Consider the following 25092-nt stretch of genomic DNA (forward strand, 5'->3'; position numbering starts at 1 on the left):
GAGTGCGGGACTTCAATTATTTAAAAATAAAGGGCGATTGTTTCTTTAGCATTAAAAAAACCCTTTATTGTTTTGCAACACTTCCCGTCAAGCCATTGATGATGTCACACAAAGCAAAGCAGAGTTACTGGAAGTCAAGTGATTAAATAAAAAGGATATAGGTATTTCCTTTTCATCTATTCATTTATGCTGACTACAATTTGTGGCTAGTGTGAAACGAGTCTAGATCTATGCACTCAAGCTTTTTAAAGAAAGAAAATTGCATGAATTATATTTTTTTTAAACTTTTTGATCAGGTTTCAGACTGAGGGGTATTAGATTTATGACCAATCTGAACTCCAAGCATAATTAATGTTATTGCTGTAGTGTCTTTTGCATTGATTTGCCACATTGGTTCATAAGACCATTATGGTGGCAATGCATTTTTTTGAAAAATGGAAAACATCTGTGTGTGTACAAAACAAAATGGGGGTTGGGAAAAAGGGTGACTATAATAAAAAAAAAATCATAAAAGTTATGTTACTTTAAAAAAAAATTGTTAAACGTAATTATTAACTTTATTTTTATAAAACACCAAAACATCTATTCAGTAAAACTTTATGCTAATCAGCGTGTCATTTGTCTTGCTAAACCTTTAAAATATCATATTTTTTAGAGTGTGCTTAGTGTTTTGACAAAGGACCTCATACTTCTGAGGTTACAAGCCACTTTCTCTAATGAAATGACACTGCCTGCAGAATGCTCATGATGTCACACTACCACCTACTTATTGTCACGGGGTAGCGTGAACTCAATGAAACACATTTTTTCTGGTAAAATGATCTAAATAATTGATAGCAATATGATTAATGTATACACAGATCTTCATACACCTAGAGCCTGACAAGAGTCATGTCAAAGCCATAACTGGGGATCTTGGCACTCAACCACTTTTGGAAATACTCCCACATTACGGTTTCTCGACCAGCTGCCCCCTTGCCCCTGTTATGTTTGAGCTATTTTCATTTCTCACTATGTATAAGTCCTTTCCTTGTTCCTTACAAATTCCCGGTAGCCCCTAACACTGATATAAGCTGACACTAATACTCTACATAGACTTTTTCAATCTGATAATTACTTAGCCTTTACTATTTACGTTCATATTTGTAGAATGATCGCAACTTCAAGTTAAATACCAAGTGAAAGGAGAAAACTACATAAATTCACAGTACTGAAAGTAGAGAGCCTTCAGAATTATAATAATAGCGTATCTAGCACTCTATCCATCAGCCCTGTAGCCAGTATTCCCTCTAAGCTGTGCGCTTGTGCGCGCGCACATAGCTTTTTTAGAGAGCGCACATGTCCAAAAATTTTTGCTCTGTGAAACTTTTTGCACAAGAGAAATTTGCTGCGCACCCCAACTAAGGAAACTTAGATGGAACATTGCCTGTAGCCTTACTTGGGATTAATTGGGCACAGATGTTTATCTGCTTCCATGTATATTCATTTACCAAACTAAGATAAAAAAATATGTTCATATTTACTTATTTCTTTGAAAATCATATCTTTTTGGTTTTCTTCTTAATGTTTTGTAATATACTGAAGCTCGTTGCAATCTGTTTAGAGGGCAATTACTCAATACATGGCTGAATTTACATTTGCTTGTAGCCTCAAATTCTGTTGGTAGCCTGGTAGCCAGAATAATGAAATATGATGGGTCATAGGAAACGTGAGTAACATGCCCTAAATGCGCTGATGAAAATGATGTAACAGGGCATTGTAGTGCCTGAAGAATTTCCGGGGTCATCTCTATATTTGATCTCTACATTTGGTTAGATGATGCTAATGAAACATACAGGTTATTTATGATCCTTCATTCACGCTGCGAACCCGTTCCAAATCAACTTTGAAGAAACCTCTAACGTATCAAGACTAAAAGATAAATGAATTTGTTAAATAAATACTTCTTAGAGCCTCAACACCTGAGACTAGCTGCGAAACCATTAAAGCATTTAAGTTTATTATGGGTCACCTTTTACATAATAATGTTGGGAAATGTTTACAAACAGTCAGAACTGGCAGAATTCCCAGATTGTAACCAAATCCAGGATTTGAAAAGCCGCATAACAAATAGGGATTGGAAACTATTCATCTTTTCCATATACCATTTCTAAGGGACATTGGTTGGTGCAATTTTGTACACTAACGGGGCACTTAACAAAACACAGATGCTTGTCTGAGAACATTGGCATGAAGTCACTGCTTTTTTTTGGCAGGCATAGGACCTACTGTTATCTCCCGTTCATTTACTATAAATATCAATGAAATTGGCAAAATCTGGGTTTACTAATTTCTTGACCGGGTGTAAATTGCAACATTTTCGTGTAGGAGTTCTCCTTTAAGAGTAGAGAACAGAGTAGAAATAGCACCCGGCCCCTTCCACTCATCCCCCAACACTAACACACTTTCACACAAACACATGGAATAACACACACACAGACTCTTATCCTACACACATACTCACTCTTACACCTACGCACTTAATCTAACACACAGACACAAGCGCACTGTAACACAAACTCACTTACTGTAACACACTCTTGAAAAGAGCCTCTTTTCAGAGCAGCTATTGCCATGTTACCTTAAGCGACCACACTTAGACCCCATTCCACGAACTGGTCACCTTGGACTTGGTCGTGAAACAGCCCTTTATGAACTAATTAGGACCGTCCTTGCATCTGAAGCCAACCTGCCCCTGGTAGAGAAAATTTGACTTTGAAAGTGACCTTTAAGTTAAGATTCTGCCAGATAAAGAGGGTGAACTCAAATTATAGTTTATAATAACCTATTCCACTTTTTCACGGGGAAGGCAACAGACATTTAAGGATCATATGAGCAAGAGCTTGGTTGTACTAATAAAACGATTTTCCAAAATAATGCAAAGGTCATTGGGGTGCCCGGTGGGGCCACATACACACAGTAAGTCTCCAGCTAGACGCCCTTGGTGAATACACTTGGTAGATTGTACACATGCTTGAGACACCTGCAGCTGTAACAGAAGCTACTTCTGGAACGCCGGCTGCTATTCTTACTTCTATTCCTGGAAATGCCTCCTCATTGCTTAATCTACAGGCAATTCTAAATCTGGCAACAGTGACTAGTTATCAATGAGTTAGCTTTACATAACACCTTCCACTAAAGGAAGTACAGCAATAGCAAGATTTATGACTAACGCTGATCTTTTAATCCGCCCTTATGTGTGCTCTTACGGTGCAAATATTACCAGACTGCAAGAATTCTTACTAGAAATGTTCATTCAGTTTCAGAAAATAGAATAACCCTAGAACAATTCAGTATGGTTGGAAGAACCTTGTATATAAGTCTTTATAAGCATGGCAAATTGTGAGTCCAGCACTAACAGGATTTCTACTTAGCTACAACCATACTTTTTTCAGTACTTAAAATACCACCTAACAGTCTTACCCCATTCTGATGCAGAAACCTGCTCCTTTTTTTTACACCGCGATTGATCCTTCATTGCTGGTTGTGTATGTTCTTACATATACTGAGTGGGCCACAGACCAACGTTTACATTAGGAAGACTTTTAATTCTACTGATGAGCGGTACACATTGGCCCCTGTGATGACTTTTTGACATTTGGTTGTGTGTAGGTAGAGTATGTCACCAGGTCCCTATTTTAAAAAAATATAGTTTGATGGACCTGGTACCAACTCATTACAGAGTATCTCACTTACTAATTGCTTACAGCTAGCTTCATCAGACTTTGAAACCCAACCTCAAGCAATACTCACATCTAGGATCTTTCTGCATTGTGTGTTCATATCATTCGTATTATTGTGTGTTCAAACCTAATGGCATAAGTACGTTCTCACATTTAATATGTCACTAGGGATCCACTGTCTGTAGACAAGGAAATGGGGAGTTGTTAAAATGTTCTGATTGCTTATTTATGTACTTATGTACTATGTAGTTATGATACATGTTGTGGGTTAGTAGGCAGATCAACCGTAGGGCTTTGTGTGGGTTGTTAGAGGTACATTCCTACATTGTTGGCCCTTTTTGCTTTGGGTTTAGTGCAATGGATCAAGTATGGTTGTTGTGTATAAAGCGAGAGGGATCTTAACCAAGCTGTTTACGGAGGTCTACAAATTGGAACTTTTGCTGGTTGCCTTATATAACATTATATATTTGACTGCTTTGTCTAGTGGGTAGAGATAAGACATGTCTTGGTGAAAGTTCCCCCAAATGTTTAAACTAGATGAACAGAGACACATTCATTATGTCCAACTAATGGCTGAAGCTGGAGAAATGTCATGCAGGAAATTCATTACATAGAGGAAAGACTATGTGCACTAACCCTTTTAATAATTAGAACTGTTGGGTCACACTTTCCTCCCAGCATACCACGCTGAGACTTGCTGAGACACTTGTTAATACACTGCCAAAGCGGCTTCTCCGTTACAATATCACACCATATCATAATCCCCTGAAATACTTTGTCCCCTTTTATTACTGCTTGGGTCATAGCTCTAGGTAACATGACACAGTAATGTTCTGGCAGGAGAATGCAGAGGATGCAATGAAGCTTTCATTGTTAACGCAATGGTCTAAAAACTGCATTATTATTACATTATCATTTGTAACACACCAAATGCCAATTTCAAGATATCTGTAATAAAAAAAAAAATACATTGTTGTGGGCACTTTGGGCATGTGTGTGATTTTTTATTTCCTGATTGTTGAGTGGTTTTAAATTAGAAAGTGGAGGCCTATTCTGTGTTGCTTAAATTGAGGATTTTGGTTACTCAAGTGTTTAAATTCCAAGCAAGAAAGAGATGTACTCTAACCTAATCTTGGTATTTCACTGAAGAGTATGTGGTTGTGTGTGTTTATTGTTTATAAGTGCCAAAATAATATGGATTATGTGGTCGTATTACAATAGAAACTAATCTACTGTTTGTATAGATTGTGTATTGCAAGCATATCCAGTATAACTATACATTAGCATGAAATAATCTTTCATGTCTTTATTGAACACTCATTAAACATTCACAGGGCTGTTGGAAAAAGTAGGTGAACTCAAACAAGCGCTTCCAGTAGCTGCAGATCAGACCTGCACAACGTTCAGGATTTTAGACCATTTTTCTAACTGCTTCTAGCTAGCTCAGTCCTATTCTTAAGATTTCTGGTGTGAACGACTCTCTTGAGGTTATTCCAGAGCATCTGTATGGGTTAAGGTCTAGGCTCTGACTGGGTCACTCCAAATCATTTTCTTTTTTGAAACCATTCTGTAGTAGCTTTCAGCATACCAAGACATTTTGGACAATGCTATGCTTCCAACTTTGTGGGAACAGTTTGGGGAAGGCCTTTTCTATTCCAGCATGACTGTGCCCCAGCGCACAAAACAAGGTCCATAGAGACATGGTTGGGTGAGTATAGTGTGGAAGAACTTGACTGGACACCTTTTGGGATGGACTGGAACCGAGATTGCGAGGCAGGCCTTCTCGTCCAACATCAGTGCCTGACCTCACAAATACTCCACTGGATGAATGGGCAAACATTCCCACACAAACACTCCAATGTCTTGTGTAAAGCCTTCCCAGAAGAATGGAAGCTGTTATAGCTGCAACAGAGAACCAACTACATATTAATATCTATGTATTTAGAATGCAATCAGGGCCGGCCCTACAATGGAGCCGACTGGGGCAATTGCCCCAGGCGGCACTTTAGAAGGGGCGGCACTTTGCCGCCCCAAGCGCTTTTTTTTGTTTTTGTTTTTTTTGAAGCGGAGGAGAGAGAGAGGGGCACCGAGTGGTTTACGCTTACCCGCTCGGCGCCCATCTCTCTCTCCTCTGCGGCGACTCTCCCTGTTCGGTCTCGGTGCCGGCTTGTAATGCAGAGCGCCGGAAGTGACGTCAATTTCCAGCGCTCAGCATTACAAGCCGGCACCGTGGCAGAGCAGGGAGACTCGCCGCAGGACTGTTTAAAGGTTAGTACCGGGGGGGGGGTAGATTATGGCGTCGGCGAAGTTTAAAATGGCGCCCCCCCCCCGGCGTCGGCGGGGGGGGGCGGCATTTTAAACTTCGCCCCAGGCGGCGTTAAGTCTTCGGCTGGCCCTGAATGCAATGTTATAAAAGTACCAATACTTTTGTCCATATAGTGTAGATGTTATCCAATTCTAATGATTCTTCAAGCCTTTAGCTGATATTCCAGGATTCTTTTTTTACTTCATTGAGCATTCTGTGTTGTGTCCTTGCCTCCATTTATAAACAATTTGTCTAATTGTGGACTGACGAATATGTAAACTCTTTAAAATTACTTTGTAACCTTTTCCAGCTTTATTGAAATCAACAGTTTTTGATTGTAGGTCATCTCAGATTCCTTTTTCTGTGAGGCACAGTTCACATCGTATGGACCTTTAAAATCCTGGTGGCAAAGCTGCTGCGTAGTGCATACTGTGTTAACCCTGTATTAACCCCTTCTAAGGCAAAAGCGAAGAAAGAAACAAACACGAAGAATGTACACAAATATTCGCCCAAACCAAACACAGGAACGGGCAAATATTCGTGGAATACGAATATTTTTTCCACACAAAGACGAACATGAAGAGTCGGCTAGCGCCCAAGTCTATTGAAAATAGCAAACCCAAAAAGTTTGAGTGTTTTTTTATGCCAATGTAGCTCTACAACCCCTCCAATCCTATTTCATTCCAGATTTTCTAATTCCTGACTCCAATTAGCTTTTTGTTATTAGTTGTTTGTTTTGAATTGATTACCCTAGGGGTTCACATACTTTTTCCAATCCACACTGTGAATGTGTGCATGATGTATTCAATATGGAACAATACAATAATTTATGAGTTCATGTTTGTCCATTATTGTAACTTAGAAAAAGATCAAATTTATGCATAAATGCTGGTATTTCCAAATAGTTCACTTATCACTTTGTAATGAATTGATATTAATATACATGTTGTATCTTATGGATCTTCCTCTGTTGTTTCTACAGCATTTCCACAATGAGCAAAAGAGTTGTGCGCCAGAGCAAATTCAGGCATATTTTTGGACAGCCAGTAAAAGCTGACCAAATGTACGAAGACATCCGAATATCAAAGGTGACCTGGGACAGCTCATTCTGTGCAGTGAACCCCAAGTTTTTGGCCATTATCATAGAATCCAGTGGAGGAGGTGCCTTTATTGTGTTACCGTTAGCCAAGGTAAGCCACCAAAGAAAGATATCCAAAATGTAGGTGGAAAGTAGATGTCTATATAATACAGATGTTTTTATTTGAATAGGACTGTAAGTTCAAATACTTAGTATGGGAACGCATTCTTCCTCTACCTTATATACCTAATAGTTGCGATTAGTTATTTTAGTATCAGTTGTAGACCCAACACTTACAGACAGTGAGCAAATCTGACATGCCCTGAAGACAGTGCTAAACTGTATCCCAAAATAGTGTACTATATATAGATAAACTGGCCCTCGAAGCATGCCAGTATCCTTTATCCACTAACAGATAACATTTTTACACTTTGCCTACTAGTGAATAAATAATATTTACATTTCTAAGAAATACATTTCCAGCAAGGACATTAAACACACAATTATCTAGTCAGTGGATTCTTTAAAGCCGGCACTAATGATGTATCCTGTTAATGACTTCTGTAATTATTCAATACCAGGCCAGCAGGTAATGCATGTTATTCTTATCACTGGCTGATATTTATGAAAAGCTGGCTTATAACATACAATGTGAATTCACACTTCACAGCTTGAAGGGCCCCTAGAATGTCTGTTTGACAACTGTGTATTAGGTAGAATATCAATTAACTGCTTTTCACAAAAAAGATGAGCATTGTAATTAAACGAAAATGTCTTCTTCATCAGGAAAATGTGGCGATGTCTGCATTTTCAGAATCTTTAGATGTTGAATGGTTCAGACAGTTCAATGTGGAAGACATCATTTAATGTTTTATTGGAGACATAATTTAAAGGTGCTGTTCCACTTACAGAAATGTATGCTAATAAAGTTAACACTGAAAACGTATTTTATTATTTGCTCATGTAAATAAGTGACAGAAACTTTAAACAGTCTCATTTGTGCATTATTGGTCCGTTGGGTGGATCATTTGGATATTAAAGTGGGTCAGGGCCAGGACACCTACTTATTACAATATTTAGAAGAAGAAGCCTTTTCCATTTCTATGGCAATGGCCTATCACGGCCTATTATGGGGCATAATTTCACATGATTTAACTTCTATATTCTGGGTTTGGCCAGTAATAGAATAGTCTTTGTCAAGCTGCTTTACAAAATTCTGAATAAGCCAAAAATATGCGCCTGACTTTTTCCTTTTAATATATTTTTGGTTTTAATATCAAAAAATATTATCCAGCTGCTAGGCTTATTGAAAAACCTTTCATTAAACTGTAAACCAAAGTCATATCTATGGACATCTCAACCCGAGCTTCTGCAGTAAAATACATCGTAAAATTGTTATTGTTCACATTGAATTTGATGAGTTGGAGACCGAAAATAATAATAGCGGGCCTTATTTTTCATATAATGGTCATCCATCTGCCCTGGTTTCCTTGGATACATCCAAGAGACAGAAAATAAGAAAGGCTTTGTATATAATAACACAAGGTCTGGAGGAATAGAGTTTCTGGCATTGTGTACAGAGTATAAGACATTTTCGTGTGTTCTGTAAACAAGAGACTATGTTGCTGGATGCTGTCCCACTAGATTTTGATCTAGCGGTGCCCTTGCCATCCAATGGGCCAATATATTTATGTAACTAAGTAACTGTGACGACCGCAATAAATAAATACAAGAAAGTTAAATTAAGCCTGATACATTAAAAAAGATAATCTAATTACATAGGACATTAACTCTCATGGTCGAATCCAGGGTGGAAAAAGAGAAGGCCTCTTGGCCTCCTCCAAATTTCATTATCCAGATTCCACTTTTGTAACTAAATCCAAGACAGTATTGAGATTCCATTTGGATACTGGTACGAGTCGCTGTTTTCTGCATATGGCTTATCTGGAACATGCCTAGGAACTTTTAGTGTTTTCCTCAGATTCTCTAAGTATCTGAGCTAATTGCCAGGACCCCGGCGCAGCTTTTTAATTAATTATCTTGTTACCTTTACACTCCTGATATACAATGTATAACTATAATATAATTATAACTTACAATACAGTATTCTGTATAGTCTGTTTTTCAGCCTGGCATGATAAAGGTCCTGTTTAAACTGAAACAGTGCCCTATAGGTGATGGAATACCATTAAGATTTTAAGCTCATTTGAGCAGGGCCCTACTCACCTTTGTTTCTATAAGTCTAAATTGTTACATTATGCACTAATTGATGGCTGCCGAATATGATAATGCTATATAAATCAATCAAGAAATAATAATGATAAAATAACACCCGTCTCGTGGTTTGTTGAAGTACCGAGTTTACAGGATTGTTTGTAAATTTGGATTTTAGCATCATCTCCAGCTAGAACATTTTAGCAAATGCCCATGCAACCATTTTTTTAATATTAAATGGAAAAATAATTAACAGTTGTGAACATTAAAGTAGAGTAAAATTTGGGAGCACGCGTGCTAATCACCTACTAGTACTGATCACCAGGCATTCACTGCTTTTTAGGTGATGCCAAGGTTCATTTTAAGTGGGAACTTGGCCGGGGAACTAAATTCATGTGAAAGTCCTTCCACTCGCTGAGTTAGGTCAACTTTAACTTGAGAAAAGTGTAGTGAATACAAACTTGGGTTTTTTCCAGAGAATCACATTGAGCCAGCTGGCGTCGTATTAAATAAATCAATACGGTATATTTTTATCCTTCTAAAACAACACTCTGAAATACCCGATTATTAATGCTGAACATGCCAAAAGAATATGGGGTAGCAGCACATAAAAGGTGAAAATTGTTGAAAAACTATGGTTATCATTTATCACATTGTCTATTTAACAGAGTATGGTGTCCAATTCACTACTTTCAATAAGTGTGTGCTCTTCACACTAAAAAGGTAATTAGGACAAAGTAAGGTTTCTTTTTCCGTGTCCCATCTGTTATGTAAAATATGTTAATGGTTTGTTAGGTAGAAACCGAATTAGACTTATATTGCACACTAAGTTACATGAAGTTGCAAATACTAATGAACACGTTATGCCAAACCCTCCAATCAGTATATACAACACTATATATATCATACCCAAGAATCCAGGGGAGGGCTGGCTGCCCACGGCCTGGGGGGCAAGTCTAGTCAAGTGGCCCTTTGCGCCACCGAATCAGCCCACCATCCATCCATCCATGCCCATCTTTTCCTGATTTTCGAACACACGTTGATGTAATGTGATGGGATTGGGAGTACGTCAGTACACCAAAAAAAAGTCATCCTATACGGGACGTCAGAAGCCACAATTTAACACAACTAATCCTTTTTAATAAAATATGCAGATTGAAATAGATTAAATAACACAAAACCTTCACTTTTCTGCTCACTGATTAACATTTAGGGCGGCCTGGGGGGGCAATTGCCCCCCTGCCCCCTGGCCCAGCCCACCCCTGCAAGAATCCAATCAGTAAATACCAGACTGAATACATTATATCAAAACCTCCTCTCCCAAGTATTGATTCAAAAGTGGCTGCCCTTGTTTCTGTATAAGTTTAAAGAGTATGAATGGTGTAAATTAAAGGTGCTGTTCCAACCACTGAATTTAACATTTTGTAGCTAAATGCAGTATTAGAAGCACCATTTTGGTCCTGTGTAATGTCAAAACCATTGCTATAAATAATTCTTTGACTATGTACATTTTTGTCTCATCTGTAATTTTTGCCATATAAGTGAAAAGGTTTCATAAAGATTTTGGTGTTGTTTTGTGATTAAACACATAGAAGAAAGAATAAAATGACAGATCTCATAACAGTTATACAATTAACATATTAGAGAGTACAATTCATGAAACTCACCTTTAAAATTGATGAGGAAAGTAAACATTGGGCACTTAAAATAAATGTATTTAACTTTTTTTTGTTGGTTAGACTCCTGACATGTTGGGTGGCTTGTCCATCTTCCAACCAAAATATTTTGATATGAACAGAGAGAGCACTGGGTTTTAGTATCTTTCTACCTTCAGGAAAGGGAACAAAAATGATCCCGCTCACAGTTGAGTATTTGAATTGTCCCTCAATTAGTAGGTCATATCTCCCCTACATTTTAGGTGCCCAAATCAGGACGCTGTCGTTTGGGGCATGGTTGGATATAGTTGTAGGTGGAGGACTGTGGACTTACCATCACCAAACCCTGGCAACGATAGCGCTCCAAACATATGTAAAAACAATCATAACACAGGAGCATAACTTCCACGGGGCAAGGTGAGTGACCCACCAGCCACCTGGTGGGAATAAACAAGTGGATGTGACATCACGGTGGGAAGGAACCTCTGTTCCTGCTCAGGAACCAGAAGCCCTAGTCACTGCTTTGTCATGACAAAGCAATCAGCCGTCATATCCATCTTCAATCAGTTTAACTCTCTTATTAGTGGTTTAGTTGCTACATACACAACAAGTGCTTATCCCAAAGTCAATGGTTTATGATAGATTAATGTGTTCTGGAACAAATGGGATTTAGAGGTTCAAAGAGCAAGCCAATATGACCACATTCTCTCATTCCAAATCTTGTCCTTTAGCTGGGGATATCATTTAGCACATGTTCACTCCTCGGACCTAGGGCAACGTCCTTGACCTGTACAAAGGGTTCCTGCCTCTCTCTCATTCCTGCATTCCACTTCCCCGGGAGGAATGCTGAGGGTCTCTGCACAGGCATTTGGATTGCAGCACTTCATTTCTTATCCTGTGCGTCCAATAAGGATGACCTCATGCATCACACAATAGAAAAGTCTCAGGAAGTGCTCAGAGGGCCATTAAAGTACTCAGTTTTTCCAGTGTTGGACTTTGTTTTGTTCACTTTATAGCTCGTAGGACACCGCCCGGCCAGCCTCCTCCTCATCCTGAAACCTTTTTCCGTACCCAGTGATACTTCTGTCTTCCTCTTTCCACTTATGTCCTGTTATTTGTTTGACCCTCTTTGCCCCTGTTGTTGTAGGTTCTCTGATTTATTTATAGATTTATCCCAAGCAAGCCGTCAATGTCATTCGTGCAGTATATATATGAAAAGAAAAACATAGAAATATAGTGCAATTACTAGGAAAAAGGTAACGTGCACACATGACGTGCAAACCTCTCAATATACAAATCATACCTGCATCAGAAGGTAACTTGTTTGCTGTTAATACCACTCGTTTCCATCTCCAGTTTTTTTATGCCTTCAGTATGATATATAGCGTATTTCCATATCTCCCAACAGCCTTGATTTATCCATAAAGTCTGGGGCTTCTGAGTTTCAAGATAGAGTAGGTCTGCACTGGGGTAGTGAGAGTGAGCGTGCGCCAGTGTGGGCAGATTAAGCCTTGATCAAGGTGAGGGGTAAGAATGTGCCAAACTTAGGGTACTTTGATGTAGTGGCGCTAAGCAATATATTACCATACAGTGTAACGGAATCCCCAAAATGTATACCTTAGGTAGGTGTTCTTGAATGGTATTTGCTGAATGGGTATGCCTTTTATGTTTTTTTTGCTCTTTCTCTCTCTCTCTCATCATCACTGTGTCCCTGTACACAAAGCGAGGTCCATAAAGAGATGGTTTGACAAGTTTGAGGTGGAGAAACTTGAGTGGCCCCCACAGTGCCCTGACCTCAACCCCATTGAACACCTTTGGGATGAACTGGAACATCAGTGCCTGACCTCACAAACACTCTTTTGGCTTAAATTACCACAGAAACACTCCAAAAATCTTGTGGGAGCTAGCTTTCCTAGAAGAGTGTTGACTGTTATAGAGGGCAACCATATATTATTGGTTTTAGACTGAGATGTCCAACAAGTGTGATGGTCGGGGGTCCACATACTTTTGGTCATATAGTGTGTATGTGTATAAAATGTATAGTTTAAGAAGAGTGACCTAGGCACCTATCAGTGCCGTAGGACATAACCTTTTTTAAATTAGCTTTATAGAATGCAATGTTGGAAAATGTGTTCTCGTTGGAGAGGTTTTAATGCTCAATAAACAATGCTAAAGAAAGATGAGCCCTGTACCTAGAATCCTTTATCTATTTAAGACTCAACCAGCTGCGATCTGAATGATAGACAAAACATATCTTCAAAGCAATATGATGACTTTTATTTGGCATGAGAGTTAGGAAAGACATTTTATTTCATCCTAAATATTTAGGAAGCTAAGCAGCACCACATGTTCGGTATTAGTATACAGAAGCACAGTTAATGCTGTTGATCTACTGACACTTTCTTCCTGACCTGAGAACTCATTCAATTTAAAGTATGTTTATGTCAGCATCTATTAATACATTTTAAAATGTACAAGGCCTTTATATTTGTTGCTTTGTTTGCAAATATATCCCGATGGAACCATGTTTTCAGAGCTGCCATGTAAGGTAAAAAGGTGTTGAATTATTGATTGCTATATCTCTCCCAGCCATTTGCTGTTGATGCTCTGCCTTATTTTATGCCTATGCTTATTCCACAAAGGCATTGCGATATTTTTTGTTTGCTTCAAAGATACAAACTGGGATTGCATGTGCCCAGATATGGTCTCCTGAAGACCAAGGGAGCAGGGAGAGGACAATGCCAGGTGGGAGGTGGTGGTGGTAACTCTCCTGAGGGGTATAACTACCCACGACAGGGTGTGGAAAGGCCAGGAGGTGAGGAGCACTGGGTACAGAGTGGGAGAAGCTAGACAGGGCTAGACGTGTTCTTTTAATTGTTGGTGGTACAAAGTAAAGGTCTGTAGAAATAAATTGGTAAATTGTTTAATATAATAAATGGAATAATCTACACTGTTGTTGAAGTATTGCTTCTTTCTGATTCAGACAGGTCGTGTGGATAAAAACCACCCCACAGTCAGTGGTCATACAGCTCCCGTACTGGACATTGATTGGTGTCCACACAACGACAACGTCATTGCAAGTGCCTCGGATGACACCACTATCATGGTAAGTGCACAGTCTTCTCATATGTAACCTGCCTTGTGAAGACAACAGCAATGGTTTCTATGATAATTATGCAATAACCTTTCCATTTCTGTATTAACCTACTCATTTTATATTTTAAAAATACAAAAATACTACATTCCTGTTGCCCTCCATGGCAAAGGAAAATATTCTTTAGCAGGGCTCTCTCCACCTAATGTATCTCAATTCTCGTCTTGTCATATCCTTTGAATATATGTATTGTATTAAGCTCTGCGTAAATTGTTGGCGCTATATAAATAAAAGATAATAATAATAATACACTAATAATCAGCTGTGGAATTAGGGAAGAAGGGGTCCTCCTCAAGAACGTGATGCTTACTTTCCCAAAGATAATTTAGTATTACCCCCATCTGAATATTTTGGCTGAGAACAAATGTTTGGCAGTTGTAGCCTCGACTCGTGGGCTACCTTTTTATCGTAATAACATAATAATAACAGCCCAACGACCCCAGCCAAGTTTGCCATGTTATCCAGGTACCATACCACACACCAACTTTTAGAAGGACGTAGGCCGATGGGGTTCCAAGCATCACACCCAGCCCGGAGCCTCCCACCAGTTATTAACACCAATGATCATACCACTGCTTTAACCCCTTGGATACCTGGCAAGCTACCACCCTCCAAATGAGACAAAATGCTGCAACCCGACCCAGAACCCCCATTAAAAAAGGGAAGGGATGGTTACCACAAAATGGTTTCTTACCCCTGCATCACACAACATTAAATAACTGCCCTTTAAAACTTCTCCCCCAAAGCCCACATTTGCCACCTTAGCCTTGCCGTGCTCCGCACTCTGCCAGGGGCCACTATATCCCATTCTGGCCTCCGTCGGCTTTGTTATGTCTTACTGTATATTCCAGACCACCCAGAATTTAGCTTGATGTACATTGCTTTTAATTAAAGAATGGCTTTTAAATAGAGGTAAATGTTATGAGACTGGAGCTTTTGCTTTGTATTGCTACAAGCTGTCCACACTGGGCAGCATTCAGCCCAACTGTATTGTAATTGGTATCTTGGTATTTTCAGCCAATGAGAAGCGTTCTTATTCGCCATAAGTTGTTAGGTGAGATGAAACTGTTCTTAAAAATGCAGCACAGCACTTTCTCTTGCAAGATGGCGCAGATGCAATGCATGGTTAAGTCTGTAAGGCTTTTAATGTAATATATTGTATTTCACTATATATTGTGCTGGGTCAACAAAGCTTATGTAAGCTGTAATGGCTGCAAAAGCAATAAAACAGGGTGTGAATTGAAGGATCTTGAAGCAATGCAGTGAATATATATATATATATATATATATATATAAGAGAGAGCACAGTGCCACGTGTCTGCACTGCGCCCAGATCCCACGCTGTGATGCAGCATTTTGTTCTAATTATACCCCAGTCACTAGAAGGAAAGTGGACGGAGAAGCAGCTAATCAGACACTAAAAACAGAGGCAGCCTTGTGACGAGGGTTGGGGAGATTCCAGTAATATGTTATTCAGCCATAGGCACACTCTGATCTGCGATTTTACTTTTTATTATGACTCAGGAAGAGCGGCGTCCTTTTTGTTCTGTTCTTGTGAGCAGATATGGGAAGAGGGCCAGAGGAATGCAATATGAATAAGTTTAAGTCCAGTCGTCTCATTTATCAGTATACAACACCTCTGTGCTTCGGAAAGGGTGGGGACAATATCAACATGATGAGTTATGATCTAAAATATCTTGTGAGTGGCTGAAACTCAACTCATCCCAACCGTACTCTGTCCACTTGCCTTGTAGTTTTACCAATTTATATCATTTGAAGTGCAAATTGTCAATAGTAATACTAACTATTTTGGGGTTCAGCTTCCCTCAGTTACTATTATTATTTATTGAATTAGTCTGCGCCATCATATTCCACATCGCCGCAGTAAATGGGGCATAACATAGCAATTTGAACATTCTCAAACAAGCTTACAATCTAGTAATACTTCAGCTGGATCCATAAGGGTTAAATATTACATGTCCAATTACTAGTACTAATACATGTGTAAAATGTATAAATCATGTGCCCTGGAAGATCATTTAACATTTACACCACTAGCACTACCATGTTGTGTTCACCCAGAAAGAGAGAGGCATTGGTGTATTCTGGTCAAAGCCAACTAACCCTAGTCCTAGGGAGGCAGGTTGAGGGGTCGCAGCCACTAAGCCATTTACTAGTTAATTTACTGGTTGAGGAGATCGGAACCCTCCTTTCAAGCTACCCCTTTCAAAATGAGGAGGTCTGGGCAGATATCTGCAGTATCCCTTCAGAGCAGCCTAATGGGGAGTGTTGGTGCATGGTGTCATATGCCAGCACTCTGCACAAAGAAGATGCACAGTGGAGGAGAAAGATTTCCTTGGTATAATACCTCTGGGAGCAGCGACCTATATGAATAATAGTTTCAAAATATACCGTATTTTGATTTCTGTACTTTTTTAGACACATTAGTTTCTGTCCTTTAAGGAGGAACTTTCGCATGTGAGATAAAACCATAACTGAATCCAGCGTGAAATCCATTTGTGCAGTTTTTATTTTGTGATCTGTTTGTTTTTGGTTATTTAAATTATTGTATATCATTATTACATCACATGTACCCCCACCTAAAGCTAGGCAGGACATTTAATGGGACAGTCAAATGTCCCTGTCCCCCCTTTTAAAAAAATGCATAGTAAAGTATCTCTTCTGGGGTAGTGGCTTCACAAGAGGCTGGGCTAGTTGTGCGTGGAGGGAGAACTAGCAATGTATAGTGGTGAGGCTAGCGGCAGACATCCTTAAGTGGGCAGGGATTGGAAGAGAAAGTGGTGCGGAGTGAGCATGGCCAACACTACTCACCTGCCTGGAGAAAGAGGACACTAACTCAGAGACCTGGGGAAACAATACTTAACCTGGAGACACTGTGTCAAACCCACTGTCTGTGTCCCAGGTATGTTGGTAGACTATGTAAATTTATGTATCTAGGCTATTTTTGAAAAGCCTATTTTTTTACCTGTACCGCATAAAGATGAAACGGAGCTACAGGTCAGACAAATGATTTTAAAGAGGCTATTAAAACAAACAAAAAAATGAAGCATCTATTTCTTCTTTTAATTTAATTACACAATACACAGCAACAATTTTGGGATAGTACATTTTAAAAATGGTCAAGCAAAGAAATGTTCCTATGTCTGTATTTTTTTTCTTTTACAAACCTTTTATGGTAAAACATTGTAATTGTGATAGTATCATATGCTTTCTAATTCCTGAAATAGACTTAATAAAATGTTTTATACACTCTGGATTGTTCAGAGATTAAACAAAGGTTTGGCGTGTGAATGTGCCGGCCGTTAAAGTGTCACAGCAGTGTAAAGACTGGGACAAATCATCAATATATTATTCTGCTGCACTTCATACTGGGTAGAGAAGCACTATAAATTACAGGGTGGAAAATGATGGGAACAGCAAATTACATGGCATTGCAGTGATATAGAACACGAACAGGAAACTTCTTAGTCTCGGATAGATCTGCAAAATCTGATAGGACTGAGCTCTTATGCTGCAGTCATGAGTTTTGTATGAAGGACACTACTAGGAAGAGATAGTGGCCATATGTTTGACGATGCCTGCTTCATATCATTTGTATCATCTGAAATGCTCTCATATATAAATGTATGGATAGGTAAAAGTTTATTGCGTGGGTAATAATATTTCTTAACAGCGTGAATATTAATGGATAAGTGCAAAAATTTAGCTGTGTGTTTCGTCCACTGTAAGAAAGTGGATGGTACCCACTAGGTCAACACATACCAAGCCTTCAGTTGATGGTTTTTTTTTTGAAGCATGGGGTAACTCTTACTTTTTTTGGTCGCTGAATGAATATAAATGTCTGAAATCCAAAGTGGTAGGGCCACGGTGGAAACCAGATCCACAATCTTCCATTTGAGGGACCTCACTTCCAGTGTGGGGATATGCTCTTTACTTCCCTCTAAAGCCGCTGCTCAAACAAGAGCTAGAGGTTCTATGACCCTCCCCAAAGAAGGGCCCCACTAAAATTTTCAAGGTGGAGACCAAAAGGCCCATCAAAATCTAGCTCCATTGCAACATTTCCATTCCAAAAAAAAGTCCTGCTACAATTCAGAATATATACAGTGGTAATTGTTTTGGGATTTTTTTTAGCTTTATTTTTGAGTTAATGAAAATGGGTTACAAGCATGAGTGTAGGACCCGGGGGGACAGAGGGGGGCACCCCCCAGGAAATAATGAGGGGGGTGCCGAAAGTGAAGAAATCCCCCCCAGGGATCAACAGCTGCAGCATGCCCCCCCAATCTAAACGCTGTACGGCACCCAGGCAGAGGAGAGAGAGAGAAGGGTGCGGAGCGGTCGCTCATGAAAGAGTTTTCAGCAACCACTCGGCACCCCTCTGCCTCATCCGCTACAGCCACCACCTGCCACCCGCCTCAGCGCTGCCCTGACTGCGGTGGTGGGAGCGCGAGGCGTCTGTCACGGTACCGATGCTTCACGCTGAGCGTCGGAATATGATGTCAGACTGAGGCCCTGCCCTCCCACCACAGGCCTTCAGCAAGGTAAGTGAACTACAAAGTGGGGAAAAGGGAGTAGATAGTGAGATGGGGTAAATAGTAAGAAGGAGTGAGATGGAGTAGATAGGGAGAAGGGGGAGAGATAGTGAGAAAGGGCATAGATGGTATGTTGATGAATTGTGTGACTGAGTAAGAGAATTAATTCATGTGTGGATGCATTGTGTGAATGAGTGAGAGGACGAATGAATTCATGTGTGGATGAATTGCTTGAATGATTTGTGAGAATGCATTAATGGATATGTGTATCATGGATGTGATTTAGGCAAAGGCAAAGATGGCACAAGCAGTATGTTTGAGCCTTGGGGACCAATATGGCACATACATGGTGTTTATGGGACAGACAGGGTGTTTATGGGACAAGGATGGCACAGAGCGGGCTGTTTGGAGACAAAGATGGCTCATGCTGGGCTGTTTGGGGACAAAGTTGGCTCACGCTAGGCTGTTTGGGGACAAAGTTGGCTCACTCTGGACTGTAATCTGGGTGCTGGTCAGGTTGTATGTGGAGAATAAGGATGCCAGGGCTGACCTTTGGGGTGTGCAACCTGTGCTCTGTGTCTGTAATTTAGGGAGTTTTATTTATACCTTTAATGCTGAGCTTACATGTGATTTCCAGTTGATCTATACCTGCTATGCTATGTTTCCATACATTATTATTGTATACCTGCGAATACAGGATTTGTATGTCTGATTCTGTTAATTTGATCTATACCTTAAATCCTGAGTTCACATGTGAATTTCAATTGATCTATATATGCAAAGCTGGGTTTGTGTGTTATTCTGTTCATCTATACCTGCTATGCTATATTTCCATACATTATTTATACTTGCAAATATAGGGTTTGTATGTATTATTCAGTTGATCTATACATGCACATGCTGTTTACACGTGTTGTTTATTTGCTCTATACCTGAACTACAGAGAGGAAGGAAAAGAGAGGTGTGGCTTTGAATGAGGGGACAAAGAGACTCTGGGGATGATTACGGGGGAAGAGGTTCTCTTAAAGTCACAGTAGTGTCAGAAGGAGGGAAGACTGCACTGATACTCACAGTCAACCCCTTTGCTAGGAGCGTGAAGCGTACCCAAGGAAATGCTTTCCTGGGGTCAGAATTTTTAATATTTTTTTAAAACATTGGTTACAAAGATTAGCTGTTTTTCCCCTTATTTTTAATGTATTAAAGTACATTTATTTTACCAGTGTTTCAAGTTATAAAATGTAGGTATGGTGAGGAAAGAGGTATCTGATGGGGAGAAAGAAGGGCGGATCTGCTGGGGAAAATGCTATCCTCCCCCTCAGATTTTTAAGGGTTCCTACGCCCATGGGACAAGAAACATTAAATGAAGCAATCTAATCACTGATTTTGTCTGCAACCTGGCAATAAAGAGCTCATCTGCATACATCAAACCTTAGTGTCCATGGGTCATGAAGGAGCAATTGGGGAGATACAAAGATCTTCCAATGCGAAGTGATGGCTCAGAAAAAAATTACCTAATACATTCTGTTTTTGAAAATCACCCCTGAATAATTGGTTAGTTACTTAGTATATGATGGATTATGTTTAGGTTCCCGGGCTACCAGGTTGTTTAATGTCATTATACTGTTACCATGTAGAATCATAATAAATAATACCATCATACATAGTTATTGGGGAGTTGGATAATATTTTATGCCAGTTAATTTTAATGAATTTCTGTTTGCAGAATACGATTTCATTTTTCTGTCTTTATTGTTTCTATGCATTCAATGATTTATTTATTACAGCTGACAAAATGATGACTTTTAAAGTGTACAATGCAAGGTTCTTAGATTGCTTATCGATTGTTGTTTCTGTGTATGTTCTTTCTCTAGATTTTTCATTAAATGTACTCAATAAAATTATATTTAGTGTAATCAACAAAAATTAAATGTTCCCAGTTCTTCCTTGTTGTGCAGGTCACAGCTCAAAGGATAATAATGTTATTCCACAACTCTGGTGATGCGCCTTTACCCTTTATTGATAGTAGTATAAGATATTGGCTTGACTTCTGTATTTGTCGAAATACACCATATACAGAGGAAACCACCTACCAGGCACACCACCAATTTATGTCTTCAACCTAGTGTCAAACTTGGTTCATTCTGTAATGAATGAGTATTTAAGCCATGGAGTGTGCCATAACATAACCAAACCAAGTAACCTACTGCATAGATACATATCTGAAACACACCAACAACATCCAATATTCCCCTTATGGTGTCAAGATTCATTGTCTATCCTAAGGCTTTCTTCATCGCAGCATACATTCAAAAATGTCATAGTTGCAAATAGCTATGTGATATAAGGAGCAGACTAGTATGTCATCGTTGACTTTTTTTTTTATATATATATATTTTTTCCTCCAGGTTTGGCAGATTCCAGATTATACACCTATACGATCGATAACGGAACCTATTGTGACACTCGAGGGTCACTCCAAAAGAGTGGGAATTATCACATGGCACCCGTCAGCTCGCAATATTTTACTCAGCGCAGGTAATATTTCTGGACAGGGGAATTTTTAAGAATCCTAAGGTTTATGGCTTTATAAACAAGGCAAAGCATGAAAATTCTTGGTAAATGACGCACCTTTCTTGTCATGCCAATCCAGTGTATAGTTGGCCATAAAGAAGTCCAATATTCTAAGAAATCTCTGTGGATTGTTTGTGAATCATAGTAGACCACTGTATCTTGGGAGTATATTTTCCACAATACTACTTTTATACTGATGTCACTTACAGTTTTCTGTATTAACGTCAATACTGAGCCAAGATATCTATGTGCTATTATTAGAAAGAAGAAGCTTGTAATTATATCATCTGAATATGCCAAATGATAAGCCACATAATTCCATTTGTATGCATTACTTTTGTAGATTGTTACCGGCATCTAACCTAGGCTTATTTATTGGAAATGTTTTGGTTTCTTAAAAGGTTGTCATTTAAAAAGACTACTGCGTAAACAATAGTTGAGACACAAACCATGGAATGAAAGTCTGTGGTCACCTGATGAATACCTTCTTGTGCTAAAGCCTTGACGTGTAGTTCAGGAAGCTCAAAAACAGGAACAAATATTCAATTCGATAATTTGAGTAAGACTGCGACTATGATTTCTGTAATAATTGCATACTTGCGAACATTCTCAACTGTTAATTTGATTAAGGTGTTTAGCAGAATAAGGCCTGTAGAACATCTGATATCTGCCAGTGTCAGCCATAGCAAGCATCATAATGTGCAATAATATTCACAGAACTGTGATTTGCAGAAGGATGGAACATTTCACAACATTAACTATGCAAAATACAGAGCTAATCCCGACTCTGCAGTAATGCTAGCGCTTCGTGTGCATGGTTGATACTTTAAGGTGAAAGTTTTCATCTTGCTGCAAATCGTTGAGACTCAGCGAAGAATAAATGCTTTAAATGAGGTTCTCGCAGATCAGTTTTATTAATACTTTTTTAAAAAGAACATTACAGTATCAATCATTGGTATATGGAATATTGCATTTCAGTTGCTGTCTCAAATTCTATTTACATCCTGGAATTTCCCTTACCAAGCTGAGATTCTAGGACGTGTATTAGGTTGAACCCTGCAGTACTGACTTTGATCTATCCTTGTGCCCTTTTGCATGTATCTATAGCTAGACTTTTCCAGCACTTTGCTGTTGAGGATTACCAATATCGCTAAGACATTTTTGGAAGTCTGCAATCACTGTAGTATTTTCAGTAAGGCTTTGTAAACGCAAACACCAATCTTGTACATAGGTTTGGGTTATTTCTGAGGAAGACAAGTTTGTGCGTTGAATTCACAAGTTGAGTTCTTATGCTTTAATTGTATCGGTTCCTTTCTGTCTCTGCTGTTAGGTAGCGATAACGTAATCATTATCTGGAATGTGGGTACAGGTGAGGCTCTGATTTCACTAGATGAGCTTCACAGTGACCTCATTTACAGTGTCTGCTGGAACTACAATGGAAGCCTCATCACAACTACCTGTAAGGATAAGAAAGTCAGAGTCATTGACCCAAGGAAACAAGGAATAGTTGCTGTAAGTGTTATCCTCTCCCTAGATCTTTTATCATATTGTTTAACGCACTTGCTTTTCCCATCATTTAAATTAGAGTAATCATCAAAATTACAGTAAAATAACTCAGCCATTCACCTATTCCAACAAACTTTAATTTGGTTTTTGAGCCTGATTTTGAAGAGGTTTGGAAGATGAATGGCTTGTCTCAGTTCAAGGAAGCACCATCTATTTTCTGCTTTGATAAGCCGGGGTTACCATCAGGAAGGTACAGCCATTACAGCTATACGGGGACCAGCTGATGCACTCCCCCACAACCCTACCTTAAATACTGATACACTGTTTTTTCGAGGTAGGGAGTTTGTAATATATGGGCATGGGGGAAGGAGTGGATGGGATTTCTTTTAAACACTGGGGAGAATGGGGATATCTGGGGTGGCTTTTTAACATGGACTTCACCTTGGGGTTTACCATGATGGGCACCAGTGATGATTTAGTTGATACTGAGCCCAGATTTCCTGATGGTGGCCTTGTGCTAGGCAATATGTTTTGTAATAATTTACAGGGGGTAGATTCTGCGGTATGGAGATAGCTACCACACCTGGATTTAATACAAGGCTCTTCTAGACAATGCAGTACAGAGTTCTGAAAAGCAAATACTTTTTTAGTCATCACTTGCTAACTAGCATCATATTGGTAAACCTTTTCATTGTTTCTTTAATTCTCTCCACATCTTTCCCCTCACTTTTCCATCTCTGCATGATTTCTGTCTTTCTGCAAAATGCAGCGACGGCTAACTTTTGGTACTAGCTAGTAAAGCGTCATCTTTGATTTAGTCCAAATCCAGCTCAGCTTGCCAGAGGTTAGCCATTGCCAGTAAAAAGGGTGTGATATGTTGTGCATGAGGTCATGTTTATTATAGTGATGTTTTTTTTCCCATAGCATGGAAATAATGTACCTTCCACTTAGACATCTTTCATAATTCCAGTGCTTTGGTGAATTGTAATACTTTGTGCTAGTTATTCTGTGCAGAAGAGCAAGAAAAGAATTCACCCTGCACTAGTTTTTTTACAGACATATCTGTTATACTTTCTTAAAAAGGCAGAGCACACTTGTAAGAATTCGCTGACCCTTTTCCTTTGATTCTTTTCTCTATTCAAACATTTTTTTTTATATTGTCTCTGTTGTCTTCAATATGGAGTTGAAGGACTTCAAAATGAGACACAGATCACCTTCAGGCTCTGATTCTATATCAGAATCGGTGGATCTACAAATTATAATTTTATTACAACATTTATAAATTATTATATTAGTAATCTAGATTGTAAACTTGCGAGCAGGGTCCATTTAATATTAAAGCATGGGGTCCAGGTATGTAAATCCAGAATTGCCCCCTTTAGACCCACAGCCTCTACACAACATATTGTAATACATTTAATAAATGAGAAACAGGTGTTGATGGAGTGTGTGTCAACTGAACAGAGATGTGAATTACTCACCATAGTGAAACTAACCGGCGTGTGTTTGTGTTTTTGCTGTGGTCAACTTAACCTGCTAACCACTAATTAAACAGGAGAAAAGCGGGGCACATGAAGGAGCCCGACCAATCAAATCCATCTTTTTGTCTGATGGCAAAATATTCACCACCGGCTTCAGCAAGATGAGCGAGCGACAGCTGGCACTGTGGGATCCGGTATGAGAAGGTGTTCTGCATGTTTCTTTTCTCATTCATTTCATTGTTATACTGGCTTCACGAGATTTGCAGTGTTCCCATAGTGGCAGGACAAATCGATGGACTTCCTCGTGGCCTAAGGGGTTTGGAAGGAGCTTATCCAAAATGTAATCTAAATTTACAATCAATTAACCACGGAGTTAATATTCTATAGCACATTGTTTAGTTATCTACAGTGAACTATACAAGTGCAGCTCATTGTCTCCATTTGTGACCTCTACACAATCCTAGAGAGTATTAGAGAGAACTATATATATATATAGAGAGAGAGAGAGAGAGAGATTGTAATCTATTTAGAGTTTCGTCAAAGTACCTGTTGTATCCCCGATACAGATTGTATTATTAGACTGTTTAGGGAAATTTATGCAATCTATAATTTTGGTGTCTGTTATTTTAGTGAAAAGTACTTTACCTCTCTCTCATCTGTTAGCTGGCCATTTATTAGATGTAGTTATTTACTTGTGATTTCATACCGCCCTGTGCAACATTGTGAACTGATTGTAAGATCTGCAGGATGCAACCTACACTAGTCAAAATGTTTCTAAATAGAATGATGGAAAATCGACTTTTATGACAGTTAATATAAAATACCCTACTTTGTCTCAGGTACTGCTATGGGCAAT

The 25092-nt window shown here is 39.1% G+C and overlaps 1 protein-coding gene across 2 annotated transcripts in view; it reads left to right on the plus strand.

Annotated features, from left to right (window-relative positions):
• CORO6 (coronin 6) overlaps positions 1 to 25092 on the plus strand; it is a 39056-nt gene that overhangs the window by 8586 nt on the left and 5378 nt on the right. The window contains exons 2-6 of one of the 2 annotated variants that reach the window (XM_053457038.1): positions 7010 to 7217; positions 13958 to 14080; positions 21084 to 21213; positions 22580 to 22761; positions 24311 to 24430. In XM_053457038.1, coding sequence (XP_053313013.1) covers positions 7020 to 7217; positions 13958 to 14080; positions 21084 to 21213; positions 22580 to 22761; positions 24311 to 24430 — 753 coding nt within the window. In that variant the 5' untranslated portion in view covers positions 7010 to 7019. The remainder of the gene's footprint in view (positions 1 to 7009; positions 7218 to 13957; positions 14081 to 21083; positions 21214 to 22579; positions 22762 to 24310; positions 24431 to 25092) is intronic. The other variant, XM_053457037.1, reaches the window with a different exon arrangement.

The sequence above is a fragment of the Spea bombifrons genome, chromosome 2, assembly GCF_027358695.1.
Source record: "Spea bombifrons isolate aSpeBom1 chromosome 2, aSpeBom1.2.pri, whole genome shotgun sequence".
Lineage (NCBI taxonomy): Eukaryota > Metazoa > Chordata > Amphibia > Anura > Pelobatidae > Spea > Spea bombifrons.